The following is a 17,287-nucleotide window of genomic DNA, read 5'->3' as shown; positions in this document are numbered from 1 at the left end:
AGCTAAAAAACTAAAAACAATTAACAACTTTAGCAAAGTTGCTGAATATAAAATAAACCCACATATATCATCAGCATTTCTATGTTACCAACAAAGACCAGCAGCAAGAGTCTACCTGCCAAGTCAAAGCCAAGATCTATATGAACACAATTACAAAACACTTTCTACACAGTTACTCTTGGATCCAGCAGTGTCTCTACTAAGTCTGTATTCCAAAGAAATTGTAAGAAAGGGAAAAGCACCCACATGTGCAAAATTGCTTATAGCAGCCCTTTTTGAAGGGGCAAGGGATTGGAAACTGAATGGATGCCCATTGATTGGTTGGTTGAATGGTTGAATAAGTTACAGTATATGCATGTAATGATTTATCATTGTTCTACAAGAAATGATGAGCTGGGTGATTTCAGAAAAGCCTGAAAAGGCTTACATGAACTGATGCTGAGTAAAGTGAGTAGAACCAAGAGAATATTGTACACAGTAATAACAAGATTATGTGATGATCAACTGTGATGGACTTGGCTCGTTTCAACAATAAGGTGATTCAAGGCAATTCCAATAGACTTGTGATAGCAAGTATCGTCCCCAGCCAGAGAGATAACTATGAAATGAATGTGGATCAAAGCATAGTATTTTCACCTTGTTTTCATTTATTTGCTTGGGTTTTTTTCTCTCTCATGTTTTTTCCCTTAGAAAATCGGCTTTCATTGTGCAGCATGACAAATATTGAAATACATTTAGAAAAATTGCACATTTTTAACCTATATTGGATTGCTTGTTGTCTTGAGGAAGGGAAAGTGGGAAGGAGACAAATTTGGAAAAGAAGGTTTTGCAAAGGTGAATGTTGAAATCTATCTTTGCATGTATTTGGAAAAAAAATAAAATACTATTAAAATTTTTAAAAATTGAATTATCTAGTTTCAAACTAATATATAAATATATATAACTACGTACATATACACATGTATATATGACTTATTATTCTTTGTATTATTATTATTCAAAGTATCATTTTATTATCTATAGAAGTGGCATATGTAACTGGTAGTCCCAGTTCACAAATTTTCAATAAGGAAATGACATCATTGCTCTGGGACAAATTTTGCCACAGATAACATGATATAACTTTCTTCTATTTGGACAGTAGGATAATGTATAGAATGCTGGACTCAGAGACAAGAAGATCTCAGTTAGAACCCTAAGTCGTTTTAATTTCTGTCATCTGTAAAATGAGGATAAATATAGTATCTACCACACAAGGTTGCTGTAAGAATTAAATGAGGTGACATATATGTGTATATGTATATGTATTATACACATATACTTTATTGCTATAAAAACTTAAAAGCATTGTATAAATAATATTTTATGACATTACTCTAAAATAGAATTATACCTCTCCATATCTCTATGTTCCACATAAAAATGATAATGACTTTATAGTACCTAAGGAAAATATGTATCAATCTGAGGTAATATCATTTCTTCTCACTCTACAACTCCAAATCCAACTTTCCTTTCTTTTAATGGTTCTCATCTCCAGTTCAGCTGCCTAGGAGGGCTTACCATGGTGATCTGCTTGACCAAGTTATGATGATATCCTGGACCATGCCTGAGAAACATTAATTTGAATGGAGTATGGAAATCAACTACCTCCCATAATCTGTTGGTACTGATGGAATATAAGAAGTCATGAAGGTAGGGAGTTATTCAGAAAGAATTCAAAAACTTGGTTCATCTTTGAATTAAGGGGCAAAAGCTTTATTATGATGCCATAAGGCAAACTAAGTTCCCTAGAAGAACTTGCAATTTACAAGGGGAGATATGGCACCTTTTATAGGAAAGCACTCTTTCCTATAAAGAAAAGCAAGGGATGCTAACTATGATAGTTGCTTGGTTTAGAAAGTCAACTGGAGATTAAGGAATCTTTATACAAAATAACCTTGGGGGTTTACATCTGTAGCTTGGCTTCCTGATAGTATATAGTCAATTGTGGATATCAATTCAAGATAGCTTATTTATACAAGATAATTCTATCAAAGCAAGAAATTCAACAAAGGCCCACTTAAGGACAAGATAATCCTGCCAGTATCTCTCCCTGGGGCCCACCTATAAAGTGGTTTGCTATGGGGGACATGGCCTTTTGCTAGGATTATTTATCCCTTCATTCCTCCCAAAATGAGACCCAAAATCTTTTCGGTTTTGGAGTGATGGTCCTGTTTTCTGAAGTTGCTTCCTGCTGGAAGTAGGTTTAGAGCTATCTTTTGGATCCCACTAGAAGGCGTGATGAACTCAAGGGTCCAGAAGTTGGTTGAAGCAGCATCCAGTGAATCCTGAGTCTCAGGATCAGAAATAGGACTGGTATCCAGTATTGTCCATCATTTGAACATAAATCAAACAAGTTATCCAGAAGGGGTTAGGAATGTTAGTTTTGTAAACAATAAAGAATGCTCTGGTGTCTTAGGGTACATCTGCTAAAGTGTTTAAAGAGGCACATTGAGTGAAGAGGATGACAGGCTGAGGGGATTTCCAGTTGGCATCGAAACATGTGTAATAATACTCTTGCAGGAAGAGGCTTTTCAACCCTAGGTTCAATCATTGCACAAATGAATTTACTTATAAAAAGCTGACTTTACTTCAGTTATATTAAAAGTACTTATGTCTTTTCTCCAAACCACAGTTTTGTTTGATTTAATTTGAATGATCAGTATAATAAGTTATATCAATACTCAATTCTTTTTTTTTTCTCAATAGTATTTTATTTTTCAATATTCATTTTTATAAGAGTTTATGTTCCAAACTTTTTCTCCCTCTGTCCCTTACCTCCCTTCTCTCCAAAACGGCAAACAATTTGATGTAGGTTGTACATTTACAATACTTTAAAATATATTTCCCTATTTTTCATGTTGTACAAGAAATCAGTTATACTTGCATCATTTTGAAACATTTAAAAACCTTATTTCATACCTATTTCTATCTGGAGATAGTTAGAAATGGATTTTCTATCCATCTATTCATCCATCATCTATACATCTATAACTTCATAAATATTACCTATCTATTTATCTCTGTCTGTCTCTATCTCTAGGTCAAATACTCATTTGTTCAGGATATGAATATATAGATATATAAAACAGCAAGATTCTTGCACTGTGCTCATGTCTTCTACTTACATTTGCTCTGATTATAGAAATTTGCAATAAAAGAAAAGCCAGGACATGATTATAAAGTATCCTTAACTCTGTTTGATTTCAGATAAGAGTCACCATTTGTCAATGGTGTCAAACAATCACACAGTTATAATTCCACCTTATAGTCAGATTCAGGAATAATCAGGTGCTAAATACAGGAACATAATTGGGAAACTGAGCCAGAAGAATCCTATTTTAAGCAAAATGAAAGGTTGTCCTAGCTCTTACCCAGATACAGATCTCTATCTATCAATTGTTATTGATCACATCTCTTTGAGTGGCTGGTGGCATTTCTCTAGAATGGTGGATTACTGATTTAATGATCTATCAGGCATACCTGAACTAAAAAACTTAAAACAATATCCTTAATAATCCCAAGGGATTTTATCTCAATTAGAAAGTTTCAATAATTAGAGAGCTTCAGGTGATTTCAGCTACGATCACATATCCTAAGTAATAGGTATTGACTATAATCTGGTTAACAGTAAGAGATCTCTATTCATCACAGTAAGAAAATTCATAATTTATCTTGATATCTAAATAGATGATTTTAAGTTCAACATTACACAAATGATTCTGCTAAAAATTGACCGCTATTCACAGAATCTCTTTAAACAATGGGAACATCTTTTAGATAACTCAGTACATACAACCAGTTATAAAGTATACCAGGAGTCACACATGATTTTATTTAAAATCTTTCATTTGCTTTGCTTTTCTTCTTTTCAAGTTTAAATTAATTCTTGTATAAAGAGCAATGATTAGAAATCCTTTCTATATAATAGAATTATAGATTTTTATTAAATCTATTCCTTGTTTGGGAATTTAACCACCAAATTTTTTTCCCCTTAGAACTGATGATCTTGTCATAAGATGATTATAAGAAACCTGGAAAATTCATAAATTAAAGAGAATTGTCAGAGACCCCAGAAAAAGTGCTGAGCTTTGCTGTTCCTGCCTGCCCATTCCATCTATCCTTAGGTGCTGTGGGCTGTGCTCTGTGATATCTCGTTTACCCTGTAAAGGTGTGGGAGGAATAAACTAATTCTGATTTTTACTTTTATATCCTATTTGGACTGCTGTGAACAAACAGAACCAATCCAGATAAGATTTTCACCTTATCTCCTTTCCAATCACCAATTTTAGATTTTAACGTTATGAAAGCTTCAAATAACTCAATTAATAATCTTATAATTTTCATTATAAGTGACAATCAAATTATAAACATTATAAAACAAGGTTAGCAGGGCTAATAAAATAATATTATAGGTTTAAAAAAAAAAAAAAACTTTGGGATAGGGGAAGCTAGACATCTAAATCTTGGGAAGAGGAATGGATCCTGTAACTATCTATCCCAAATTTACACTATGCTCTCCTTACATTTCTTTGAGTTTAGCAGGGCAGTCTTAGGAGTACTTGAAGCAGGAAGGCCCACAAAGTACCAACTCTGAAACCAGTATCACTACCTTGCATCCCTGGACTTTGCATTTACCACAGATCTGAATCCTACACTTTTTTAATGTTTAATAAAAAAAAATAATAATCCTCTAGAAAGTGGAAGACCAAGTCTAATTTTTTTATTCGTTATAAAAAAATAATCTCCCAACCATCCTACCACTCCCTTTTTCATCTCGCTGCATGGACAACAATAGAGAACTACATTTCCCAATAAAGATAGCGCTTGGTCCCGGGAGGAAAGGCCAATGGGTACCAGACACTTGCCCGGTATGGACCAATCAGTGCTTCTATAGACGGGCTTTGTCTACTATATAGCTGGCGCCTAACAAGAGGAACCTTCCCTCCTCTCAGGCCACGCAGCGCAACGCGCCCCGCCCTGCTTCTCCTCCCAGGCTTCTCCCTTCCCCCCTTCCTTCTTTCTCCCTCACAGAACGTTTGTGCAGCTGTGTTCTGAACTGGCAGCTCTAACCTTCTGGGCAACCTTCTATTAATAAAAAGCTCAGTTCAGCGGAAAGGAGGGGGGAAAATTATATAAAAATTCTCCCTGCACGTAACGAGACAAGCAAAAGTAATTTCTCACTATGAGGGAAATCGTACATATCCAGGCTGGCCAGTGTGGCAATCAGATCGGTGCAAAGGTAAGGACTTTGATTTTACGTCTTCTACTTAACCTCCATTGGGTTGTTTTTTTTTTTTTTTTAAGGAAAGAAAATTAAAAGATTTCTTGAAAAAAAAATTAATGGTGGAACTGTTGCTAGTTTCCTTTCCTTGCTCAAAACAGCACGAATCAAAAAGGAAATCTAAACTTTCTTTGCGGCGGGAATTTCCTGTAGAGAAACCTGGAGGGTCCTTCCCTTCCCCCCCCCCCCGCCCCTTATTCTATTACCTGGATTTATTTTAGTTGGCGTTTTTCAACCTGGGCCCTTCTATCGGTTTTAAGAGGAAGGGACCAATAAAGTGATTTAAATGTATGAACTGAAAGATGTGTTTCTTTCCCCTTGGGGTTTTGGAGTGGGGGTTGAGAAATGTATAAAAGGAATCTCATAAGCTACTTTGTGTCAGAAATGGAGGGACGGAAACGCGCTAGACAAAGCGAAGCCAGTATGGTCCCATGTGCATCTCTGCTGCTCTCCGCCTCCTCCCCGCTCAAAACTGATTCTTTTGCTTGAATCCCGATGGGGATGTAATAAGCTGCATTGTGCACTAAGCTTGTGAAAAGGGGAATGAAATAGGCGGGCGGGGATGGGAAACTCGTAGTTGATACTCTTCCCCCCCCCAAAAAAAAAAAGTGAAATGTGGAATATTCCTTTAGGAATATTCGCCCGTTCTCTTTTGTATGGGGGGAGGTTGGGGAGTGGGGAAACGGCACCCCCTCCTCCATCTTCTATGGAAGCCTTCCCTTTAAGAGCGGGAGCGGGGGTGGGGTGCGAATTCCCGCGCGTTACCTGGTGTTCGGAATGGATCGTCCCACGAGGACAGAATTTTTAAAAATGGGAAACTATGGGAAGGATTCCAGTATTGAAGGAGAAAAATGGAAATTGTTAGCAAAGAAATATGTTATGTGCAAAAGAGTGGCTTCTCCCTGCCCCCAGTGCGAGATATTGTAACGGATGGGGGTGGAAAGGAAGTGGGATGGAGACTTTGCTACGTTGTGGCAAAAGGGCGGAGACCCATTGGGGCGGGGCAAGAACTCCCTTGTGCTTTAGGGCTGTACTGGATAGGGGGAAGGAGCCCCACCCTTGGCTTCCATTGTCTATTATTTCCCGACTAGTCTTCTCGCACCTCCCATCGGCTAGCTTTATAGTGAATTTTTTGGAATGGGTGGGTAGCAGCTGCTGTCTTTTTCTTTGTGCGCTGCGGAGGGCGTTGCCTGATAGGAAAGGAAGGGCGACCGTGACATTTATCTTTCCTAGCCAGGCATCTGGCCTCTACCCTCCCCTAGGATTACTTGGAGTGAGTTGGTCCCCTTCAGTCCTATTATCTCAAGCAGTTATACGGTAGATAATCCTGTAACAAGCTGCTTCTGCTGTCCCATCTGTTCCAGGATAAGAAGGGGTGGGGGATATCCACTGGGTTTTTTATCGGAAAAAAGTGACTCTTGGATTGAGAGGGGAATTTGGGATTGTGAACTCATCATCATGAGAATGGGGGAGGAGAATTTTTAATCCTTTCACTTCTCAACTCTTTACTCATTTATCTGCCTAGTTCTGGGAGGTGATCAGTGATGAACATGGTATCGACCCTACTGGCACCTACCATGGGGACAGCGACCTGCAATTGGACCGGATTTCTGTCTACTACAATGAAGCCACTGGTGAGGGGCAGGGAAGGGAACCTTCCTCTCTGTTGTACGTTCTGATAAAGAGGAAAACAATTTATCCATGGGAGATCTTTTTTCCTTCACTTCCCAACGACTGCCCATCTTCCCTATGTCATTAGATGGCAGCCCCCACCCCCACGCCCCTTTCCTCCCCTGGGTAATCCAAGACTGGTTATCTGCTGCCACCTGGTGGTAAAAACTAGAATGGCGGTGGGAAGGCCACATAATTAAAGACCTCCGGGACCCCTCCTTTCTTCCTTCAGTTTCTGAAGGAAAAAAGCCGACACCTATTCTGCACTTTCTCCTACAGGTGGCAAATATGTTCCTCGGGCCATCTTGGTCGATCTTGAGCCTGGAACCATGGACTCTGTTCGCTCTGGACCTTTTGGCCAGATATTCAGGCCAGACAACTTTGTCTTTGGTAAGTCGAAGTGAAAATTTAAGGTAATAAAAAGTTGAAGCAAATTAAAAAGCATAGAGAGAAGGTAGGCTTGTCACTGGGAGAGTGGGTGGGGAAGACACTTTTATTATTGGTTCTTAATAATCCAGATAAATTTCCAAATAGTCATCACTTTTGGATTTGAAGATTCATTAACATTGAGTGTGAATTGAATCCCTTCGATAGGTCTTGTTGAAGTAAATTTGAAATCAAGTCAAGTAGCATATAGGTATTTTCAAATAATTCAGGAGTGTTTAGGGAGCACTTATTATCAAGGGAATTAGGGATTCAGAATTAGGAAATGGGCTCAATTTAAGGTTGTAGCTTGAAGAGTTCTAGAAAAGCAGGAGAGTAACCTTGATGGGAGGTAGAATAAGGAGAATTAAGGGATTGAACAGTAGATAAGAGGATCTTCTAAAGCAGTGGTGTTAAACTCAGAAAGAGAAAACATTAAACTAAGAATCCTTGTTGGCTGCATGTTAACTTGGAAAAACACATTAATTTTACTTGTGTTATAGTAAATATTATTTAAACATTTCTCAGATTCTAATCTGGGCATGTTTGGCACCTCTGTTCTTAGATAAAGGTAAAGACATAAAAGGTCTATGTGATAGGGGTACAGGTTGTTGGTGATGGGGTCATAGAAAACATCTTGATCTACTTTGCCTCCCATCCCCAATTCCAGGCCAGTCTGGGGCAGGCAACAATTGGGCCAAAGGCCACTATACCGAGGGGGCAGAGCTGGTGGATTCAGTCTTGGATGTGGTACGCAAAGAGGCAGAGAGTTGTGATTGCCTGCAAGGCTTCCAGCTGACTCACTCACTTGGTGGAGGCACAGGATCAGGGATGGGCACCCTGCTCATTAGCAAGATTCGAGAAGAGTACCCTGACCGAATCATGAATACCTTCAGTGTGGTTCCATCACCCAAGGTCTCAGACACCGTAGTTGAGCCCTACAATGCCACTCTCTCTGTCCATCAGTTAGTAGAAAACACAGATGAAACCTACTGCATTGATAATGAAGCACTCTATGATATCTGCTTCCGAACCCTCAAGCTTACCACGCCAACATATGGTGACCTCAACCATCTAGTCTCTGCTACCATGAGTGGTGTCACCACCTGCCTTCGCTTTCCTGGACAGCTTAATGCTGATCTCCGCAAATTGGCCGTAAATATGGTCCCTTTCCCTCGACTCCATTTCTTCATGCCCGGCTTTGCCCCCCTCACCAGTCGTGGGAGCCAGCAGTATCGTGCCCTAACTGTCCCTGAGCTCACTCAGCAAGTCTTTGATGCCAAGAACATGATGGCAGCATGTGACCCTCGCCATGGGCGATATCTCACCGTGGCTGCTGTTTTCCGTGGTCGGATGTCCATGAAGGAGGTGGATGAACAAATGCTCAACGTGCAAAACAAAAATAGTAGCTACTTTGTTGAGTGGATCCCCAACAACGTCAAGACCGCTGTCTGTGACATCCCACCTCGTGGGCTCAAGATGGCTGTCACCTTCATAGGCAACAGCACTGCCATCCAAGAGCTTTTCAAGCGCATCTCAGAGCAATTTACTGCCATGTTCCGCCGGAAGGCCTTTCTTCACTGGTATACAGGGGAGGGGATGGACGAGATGGAATTCACAGAAGCTGAAAGCAACATGAATGATCTCGTGTCTGAATACCAACAATACCAGGATGCCACTGCTGAAGAGGAGGAGGATTTTGGTGAGGAGGCAGAGGAGGAGGCGTAAGGAAGATACCCCTGCCACCATCAGTCTTCTCAACTCTCATAACATTCTTTCCCCATCGCCCTTTTCCTCTAAAGTTTGCATTTTCTGTCTTCATCTTTCTCTCTTTTGTGGGTGCTGAGCTTTTTGCCCTTTGTTCTTCCTTTATGACCTGTCACCTCAGTAATATACTCTTTTCTTCCTCACTACCAGATTTCTCTTCAAGAAGTAGAATGTCTCCAACCCAGAGCCTCAATTTAGGGCTTTTGGTGCCCAGTAAGTGCCCTAGACTAAAATAGTAACCATGAGAAAAGGTCCTTTGACTTCCCTTTAAGATGGGGGTACCAAGATGTAATATTCCTAGTGAAAAGCTTTCTCTTGGTGGGTGTTTGGGAGGGAAAAGAGGAAATAGTATTCCATTCCATAAAAGTCTTGGGGGGAGGCAGGCTCTCATATTCCCCAAACTGTCATTCCTCTCTCTAAATGCCCCTTCATTTTCTCTCCTTCCCAGCTCTGGGGGAAGTGTTGACAGTATTATTTCCCTCCTCCCCTCCAAGTTTTGATTTTCTACTTAAGTGTTCGTTTTTCTTTGGAGGGGGTCTGTGCCTCACTCAGCCAAGTGGGCTTTCCCCCTCGAGCTCTTTTTCCTTCCCTCATTTTGGGACCCATCAGTGAGATTTGCTTCAACTTCCAAAATTCCAGAGAAGTCCCTCATTTGAGGAAGATTTCAATTTTCTTCCAGTTTCTCCTCCCTCCCCCAAATCAATTCCCTCCAAAAGAAGAGAAGCTGGGGCAACAAACACTTCCCATCACCCTCTCTTTCATTTTCTGTCATCTTCTCCACTTATGCATTTTCTACACTGGGCTCATCCCCCCCCAGTTCTAGGTTTCTGTTTTGTGTTGAACTTGCTTTTTTTCATATTGAAAAGATGCCTCTTCCTCCCCACCCCACCCCCACCCCAAATAAACAGGAAATGAAGGGAAAAAACCCTACAAATTTAAGTGTCTGATTGATTCTTGGAAAGGGAATGGGAAGTTGCAATGTAAGGGTTGGGGTGGGACTTGGAATTCTGTCTTCTCTTCAATGCCCTTCAGATCAGTAGTTGTACTATCTTTGGTAGTGGTGGTGGTTGTTTTTTGCACTTAAAATTAAAATAGGAATAGGATAAATCTGATGGAACATTGAGAACAGTTTGATAATGGTTAGGATGGTGGTTACTCAGAGAAAATTAAAAATGCCATATCAATACCAAGGTTTGTTTCTTGAACCATAATATGGTTTTCTCCATTATGCCATTTAAAAGGTCCAACTAGTCCCTCTCTTTAAGAGTGCTTTCTATATCTTCATTTGTGGTTTTGGAATAGAATTTCTTATTCATTCTAAAACTCTTTTTCAGCTTAAGAGAACTAGTGGTCTGGGATAACTTATTTTCATTGAAGAAAAAGTAGAGGGAAAAGGCCAGAATTCAGGCAGACAATCATTTAATTAGACGACTAAATAAGTATATTGGGGCTAAGTGGTCACCTTTTTAGAATAGAACCGGCTACTGATAGTATGAGGAGCAGCCCCCCACAAGACACAGGCAAATGAGCGGGAAGATCTGAAGAATCCAAACATGGAAGGAAGTGGGGCTACCTCAACTGCAGTAGAACAAAGAGCCTGGGTTCAGGAAATTTCTATAAGGGTTGACTGGTGCATGAGGGAATAGGAATTTGATCCTTTTGTTGTTGCTCCAAAAACTGGCTTGTTTTAATTTACCTGAGGGAAGAGAAGAAGGAAGTATTGGCATACTTACTTACTATAGCAGGCTTGCTTGGTAAGAAACCCAGATATTCATGTCATTGCTTAAATATACCCTGGAGACAACCCCATTTTGGGGGAAGAAACAGTATCACAATTTAACAATTAAGATCTGACAACCAGATTAAAGCAACCAATATGGCCCCATTTATAGGCTTCTCACCTGGGAAATGCTAACACCTGTGAGCTTCTCCACACAATTTGGCAAGTGGCTTAGAATGTCCAATACTTCTCCAGTCACCTTGGCAGCCCCCAATGTACCTCCCCCACTGGATACCAGTGTGATTTTTTTGGCAGAACTTAGAGGACCACTGATTTCCTCTGCCACCTAGATGAAAGAAAGACCTGTTAAGTAGTCCTTGTCCCTGGATGTCTTTAGTGTCTAAAGAATTCAATCATTAACCTGAGTTCTCAATCCCCTGTCCCTAATCCAGGCACTTCCCCACCCCAAATTACTCTTGCTCTATCTCACCAGGCTCTTAAATTCTCCTGTACACAATAAACACTTAATAAATGCTGGTTCTGTTGACCTGTTTGTTGATCCAATTTCTCCATTTTCTGGTTTAAAATCTAGTTTTAGCCAATTTTTCCCATTTCAACCATCCCGATTCATTGCTTTGAGTTTCCAAAATCTAATTTACTATCCTTTCTATTTTCCACTAAACTTGCCTAGGAATATCACCTTGCCCGAATTCAAACCTGGGGTAGTTTCTCCAGCAACATGTCCAGTTGGGCAGCTTCCTGGTATAATTGAAAGGCCTCTGCCTTCTTGGCCATCTGTTGAGCCTCTGCCCGGGCCCGGACCCCTATAGCATATGCTTCTGCTTCCCCACGTATCTATGAGATAAAATTTTGTTGGGGGAAAGAGGGAAGACTATATCTAGGGACAAGATTCCCAGTTGTTGATCCATTCTTTTTCTATCCCTATCCCCTGACTGACCCGAATTGACTCGGCTTCAGCTTCTGCTTGCATAATCAGCTGGGACCTGAGAAAGAAAAGGGGAAAAAGCTGTACGGGGGCGGGGCGGGGGGAAGGGGGGGTCTGCCCTAGGAAGGGAGGAAGATGTAAATGATCAGGCTTTTAATAAGGCAAGCCAGAGAGTAAAAGAACAAAAGTTTTTTTTTTATGGAGACAAGATTGCTAATTGCTAGTTGTCCATCTCAAAGTGAGAATAGGGTGGGTGTCCCTTACCTCTCCGCCTCAGCTAGTCTTTCTAAGCGGTATCGGTCAGCCTCTGAGGGTTTCTTCACCCGAGCTTCTAGCTCCTTCTCTCGACGAGTTATCTCCTGTTCTTGCAATGCCACCTGCTGGGCTCGCTCTACCACTTGTACCTGCACTCGCTGCTCCTCTATATGCTGCTTTGTCTTTGCCACCTGGGTGAATTGGGGACCAGAAATCAGATATAGTGAACCAGAAAGTTAGTGTTCAGATACTAAGAATAAGGATGTGACAGTGAGAGTTAAATGTAACATAGGCTTAGATTTATCCCACCTGAAACTACATAGTCCTTGGCTTTTTAAGGTTATTAAAGTCTTGGTGTATAGGGAAAGCCGACTTAACATACCCTTGATCAATCTCATATATTTAGGACTTTTCCTAAAAATATTCCCAACTTCCTTAATACTCCAACTTGGACTATACCATTGCTGGAGTATAGCACTTTTCTAATAGGTCTTTCTGCTTTCATTATCTATACTCTATACTATCATTCAAATTCACTTTTCTTTTATAGATATAGTCAACTCAAAGATCTTAAGTAGCTCCCTAATAAAGTTGAAACTTCATTTTCTGGTATTCAAGCTTCCCTACACCTAGTGCCGACCTAATTTTACACATGCTTCATCTAATGTTGACTGCTTTTTGCACACTCCTCCCCCCATCATTTTGATAAACATATTTTGCTATCCTGTCTCTTTGTTCCATATACCTGGAATACCTTCTTTCACAATTTTTGCTTAACCCCTCTTCAAAATTAAATGAGTGCTTTTCCCTCCAAAGTCTTCCCTGATACTATTGATGACATCATCATACCTCATGAAGCCTTTTGGTCTGCAACTCTCTAATGATATACAGTATTTTCTGTTTATTTCTTATCTTCTGTAATTTGCAAATAAGTTTCACTAAGCCAGGAACTGTATCTTTCTAAACTTTGTAACACTTCCCTCAGAACGGTTTGTTTGCAAGAAACACTTAATACATGTGGATTATTAAATGAAAGAACATGCCTACATTTTTTAGGAATGGTTTGCTTTCAGTCTATACTACCAGTTGGCTTAGAGCATTCCATCCATAAAGTTACTACTCACTACTCACTTGTCAAGTTCTTACCTTTATGAGTTTCGAGAGAATGCTAAAATTGGGTATATGTTGAAATCTTGTAATATCAGTCATAGTCACTATAATGTTTGTTTGGGGGAAATGGACTTTTTGAAGGGGAAGGGATTGGATCTATTATAGCCAAAGTATCAATTAAAAAAAAAAAACCAACAGAACTAAAAATCAAATACCTATCTCTTTTCTCTTCTACTATACAAGATTATGGCCTTTGTATATTGTTGTTGTAGTTGTTCCTTTTGCAAGGCAATTAGGATTAAGTGACTTGCCCAGACTTTAGCCCAAGCTAAAAAGTGTTAAGTGTCTAAGGGTGGATTTGAACTCGGGTCCTACTGACTCCAGGGCTGATGCTCTATCCACTATGCCATTTAGCTGCCTTAACTGGCCTTTGTTTATGCTTTTTAATTATGGCCTTTAATCTTTGTCTTTCTGATACTTTTAGTATTATGGAAAAGACAGGGAAAGCAGATCAGAGACTGTTAAAAATAAAAATGTCCAAACAAGGAAGGCTAGCAAAAGAAAATGGAAGAGTTAGAGTCAGAACTAGGGAATCAAGGGATAGAGGTAAGACAGTATGGTATGGGTGCCTCTGACCTGCAGCTGATAGGCTAGGTCAGCCTGTGCACGTCGGGTGTTGACCTCAATGTCATAAACAGCTTTCTTCAGCTCATAGTCCCTTTGTGCCTTGGCCATCTCTATCTCGCTCACGTACTGAGCTGATACCTTCTGTTGTTTTGCTTTTGCCTCCTGTTGGGACAGAAGTCACTGTCAAGATAAAGGTGGTGATGGAATTTCCTGTGTGGTCTAGAGTAAGCTACAAGTTTTAAAATTATTGAGACTCAATTACCTAGACCATGTCTAAGATCATTTTCAGCTCTAGATCCTTTGACTGAAAAATGAGACCCCAGAAACATATTCATATCATCCCACCTCCCCCAAGCGCTAAATAACTGGCTTTCTACCAGCCTCTTCCCCTTCACTTATTCTAATGATTTATCTCCATTCCCCTGAACTGAGCCACAAAATATGCCAGAGTATCTTAGAACTGATAAGTACATTCGAACTCAAGTAGCATAAACCTTCTTTCTCCCACTTTACAGATGGGGACACTAAAGTAAAGTAACTCATCTAAGTTCACATAGCTAGTAAGTATCAAAGCTAGGAATTAATTTGTATTTTCTGATTTCAAGCCCAGTGCCTTTTCTATGACATTTGCTGGTTCACATATGGCAAGTATTTGCTAACTGATTGAACCCAATGTCCTTCCCTGCTCCTCTTACCTGGATGCCAGCATCTCTTTTGGCCTCAGCTTCCCCAATACGTGCATCTTTCTGGACCTGAGCTGTTCGAGCCTTCCCCAGGGAATGAAGATAATCCTGGGGGAAAGAAACATGGGGTTATAGATTCTGAATGTTTAAATCTGCTTGGAGAGAAGGGGAGAAATATGACCTAGAAAAGAGGAAAGGAGGTGATGGTTGGACTTATGGTTCACCTGGTCATCATGAATATCCTTGAGAGTATAGCTAACAACACTGATGCCCATGTTGACAAGATCAGATGAAGCTACTTTGAACACTTGCTCTGAAAATTTCTGTCGATCCTTATAGATCTCCTAGACGGAATAAAGAAGGTGATTTAAAATCTCTGTCCCACTACCCTTTTGTCCCCAGGCCCTATTTCTTTTTTTACCAGGTCCCACCTCATTTCTTCAGAATCCACCCATGTAGCTTTCCTAGACCCATCTCTTCAATTTTTAAATCCCCTCTTCCTAATCCACCTCTACTGTCATGTGGGCCATGATTGCCCTCTGGTGGCCCTCCAATGTCTCCAATGCAATGTGGGCAATTTCACCCTCAGTCTTCCCTAGGAACATCTGACAGGCAGCAGCCAACATCTCCTTGTTCTGGCCTTGGATCTTTACCTGGGGAAAAAAGGATTTGTTGGGGAGTTGGCAGGGAGTAGAATTTTCCTTTCCAGGAAGAGATATTAAGAAAAGGAAGGCACAATTCCTCATAAGTCTTTTATATCCAGGGAGAAAGAAGTTTTATAACACCGTAGTAAAAAAGTGGAGTGGAGGAACAGTTACTATTGGAATAAAGAGATTATTTTCTAAGAAGGAGCAGGAAGAAGGGTGGGGAATATAACAATACCCAGTTTGGAAGGGGAAGAAGAGGGAGACAGAGATGCATGGGATAATGAGCTTCAAAGAAATAGGCTCACACCCTCACCTGGGCAATGCCAGTAACTGATATGGGAACACCATGACGAGTATAGACTTTCTCACTCTTGACATTAAGAGTCAGCGTGTTGAGGGATATTCTGGAGAAAGAAAGCAGGACTGAGAGCAATAGAAGAAAAGAAAGCATTTAATGCCCATCTTTCTGGAATCCCTTTCTCACCTACCTCCTGATCTGCTGAATACAGGGCACGACAAAAACCCGACCTCCTGCCACCATGACAGGCGGGCTTCTGCAGAAACCTGCAAGTGTTGAGCACAATGAATCTGGCTGGAAAGGGAGTACAGCATTTTCAGGATTCAGAAGAACAAAAGGAATTAGAGGGGAAAAAAAGCTACAGGTGAAAAACAAAGCTAATATATTCTCAGATACGAGTAGCAGGGGGAAAGAAGGGATGATGTACTAAAGGGAAAAACAGACCTGTGGGAAGGGTGGGGCAGTCGAGAGTCAAGGGAAGGGGGCTAGTTGGGAAAAAAAAAATTTGCAAAGGTAGAAAAAGAGGCAAGGAATCACAGATACTTTATGAAACTTAAATTATTATTAGCAGAGTGAATTAATCTAGGCGTAATATTTGTGTATGTATGGGAATGGGGTGGTAATAAACTTGGAGAGTGGTCGAATTTATGATGGTTTTGGCGGCTCCAGAAGAGAAGGAAAATATTCACACTTACCCGAGACCACCATAGCCTCGTTTGGGCCACAAGTGAAAAACATGCTTCAAAAAGGAGCTAGAATGGAAGGCAAGACATGATTGTCAGAGGTCGGCAAGGGAAACGAAGGAATTTGCATATCCCAGCACTGTCCACTCCATCTCCAATCCTCCTTCATTGCCACTTTATTCCCAGTCCACCCAGCTCACTTCACTGATGTCGCGCCTCTCTGGATGCCTAGCTTTTAGCCAGACTCCCTTCCCTCCAACATTCTGACCCCAGTCCCGTTATTTAACAAGCCCTCCCCCCCAACACGAGCATACACGGACACACACACGCGGACCGGCGCGAGGCGTCGCCTGGGTCACCTGCTTCCCGGCCCTCACTTCCTTTAAGGGGTGTGGGGCTCGCGGACCCCGGGGGCGAAGAGGCGGCGGCTCAAGGAACAGAGCCTCGGGTCTGCTCTCGCACAGGGGCAGCCTAGCAGGCGGCGGCGGCGGATCCCTCCGTCCCAGGGCTCCCTCCGTCCCAGGGCTCCCTCCGTCCCAGGGCTCCCTCCGTCCCAGGGCTCCCTCCGTCCCAGGGCTCCCTCCCCCGCTGGTTCCCCCAGGCCAACCGCACCCAGCTACTGCCGCAGAGCCCGGACCCCGCCCCCAGCACTTGACCAACCTTCTCTTCGGCTCCGCCCCCTTCCGGCAGTTCCCGCGCGCCGCCTCAGCTGCGGCGTCTGCCGCGGCCCGGGAGGTGGGGGGGGGGGGGGGGGTTGCTGCCAAAAAGCAAAGCCGCCGCGCTGGGTGGTCCAGTCAGCTTATCTGCCTCCTTTCCCCCGGCTCTTCTTGCACCCTTGCCTTCTGGTCTCCTTCACCCCGCGCACCCAAGCCTGCCGAGGCCCTGGGGATGTTGCTCCATCCTGGACTTTCCCATCGTCAGTAACCGTGTGCCATCATATCCGGTCGTCGGAAACGGGGCACTGAACGCTGGGATTTGGCAGATTTTTTTTTCTTTCTTTCTCGGAAGGGGACAGCAAACGAGCTCAGGATGTAGAACAAGTGATAGAGCAATCCTCAACCTCCTCAGATTTTCCAGCACCTTCTTGAGTTCTTAGATCCCTTAGTCAAGATGTATTTAAGAGGTGCCAGG

At 41.7% G+C, this 17,287-nt stretch overlaps 2 protein-coding genes across 10 annotated transcripts; one reads left to right on the top strand and one right to left on the bottom strand.

Moving 5' to 3' along the window:
* Positions 1-1,670: 1,670 nt before the first annotated feature.
* On the top strand, positions 1,671-10,117 carry TUBB (tubulin beta class I). Of its 4 annotated transcripts, none has more exons than XM_031965219.1 (4): positions 1,671-1,695; positions 6,852-6,960; positions 7,277-7,387; positions 8,091-10,117. In XM_031965219.1, the coding sequence occupies exons 1-4, from the start codon at positions 1,690-1,692 to the stop codon at positions 9,146-9,148; spliced, it is 1,284 nt and encodes a 427-aa protein (XP_031821079.1). In that variant the 5' UTR covers positions 1,671-1,689; the 3' UTR covers positions 9,149-10,117. The 4 variants fall into 4 exon arrangements, with proteins under 4 accessions (XP_031821079.1, XP_003768941.1, XP_031821078.1 ...); XM_003768893.4 differs by lacking the exon at positions 1,671-1,695 and adding an exon at positions 4,979-5,284; XM_031965218.1 differs by lacking the exon at positions 1,671-1,695 and adding an exon at positions 6,394-6,467.
* Positions 9,781-17,251, bottom strand: FLOT1 (flotillin 1). Of its 6 annotated transcripts, none has more exons than XM_031965228.1 (13): positions 16,817-17,251; positions 16,169-16,225; positions 15,664-15,739; positions 15,489-15,579; positions 15,038-15,181; positions 14,753-14,872; positions 14,541-14,636; positions 13,855-14,007; positions 12,118-12,299; positions 11,866-11,911; positions 11,625-11,762; positions 11,089-11,253; positions 9,781-10,883 (listed from the first exon to the last, which is right to left on the bottom strand). In XM_031965228.1, the coding sequence occupies exons 2-13, from the start codon at positions 16,209-16,211 to the stop codon at positions 10,875-10,877; spliced, it is 1,263 nt and encodes a 420-aa protein (XP_031821088.1). In that variant the 5' UTR covers positions 16,212-16,225; positions 16,817-17,251; the 3' UTR covers positions 9,781-10,874. The 6 variants fall into 6 exon arrangements, with proteins under 6 accessions (XP_031821088.1, XP_012404322.1, XP_012404320.1 ...); XM_012548868.3 differs by lacking the exon at positions 16,817-17,251 and adding an exon at positions 16,471-16,738; XM_012548866.3 differs by lacking the exon at positions 16,817-17,251 and adding an exon at positions 16,483-16,738.
* Positions 17,252-17,287: the final 36 nt, after the last annotated feature.

This window comes from Sarcophilus harrisii, chromosome 4 (assembly GCF_902635505.1).
Source record: "Sarcophilus harrisii chromosome 4, mSarHar1.11, whole genome shotgun sequence".
In the NCBI taxonomy this organism is placed as follows: Eukaryota; Metazoa; Chordata; class Mammalia; order Dasyuromorphia; family Dasyuridae; genus Sarcophilus; species Sarcophilus harrisii.
This window is presented reverse-complemented; position numbering and strand designations above follow the sequence as displayed.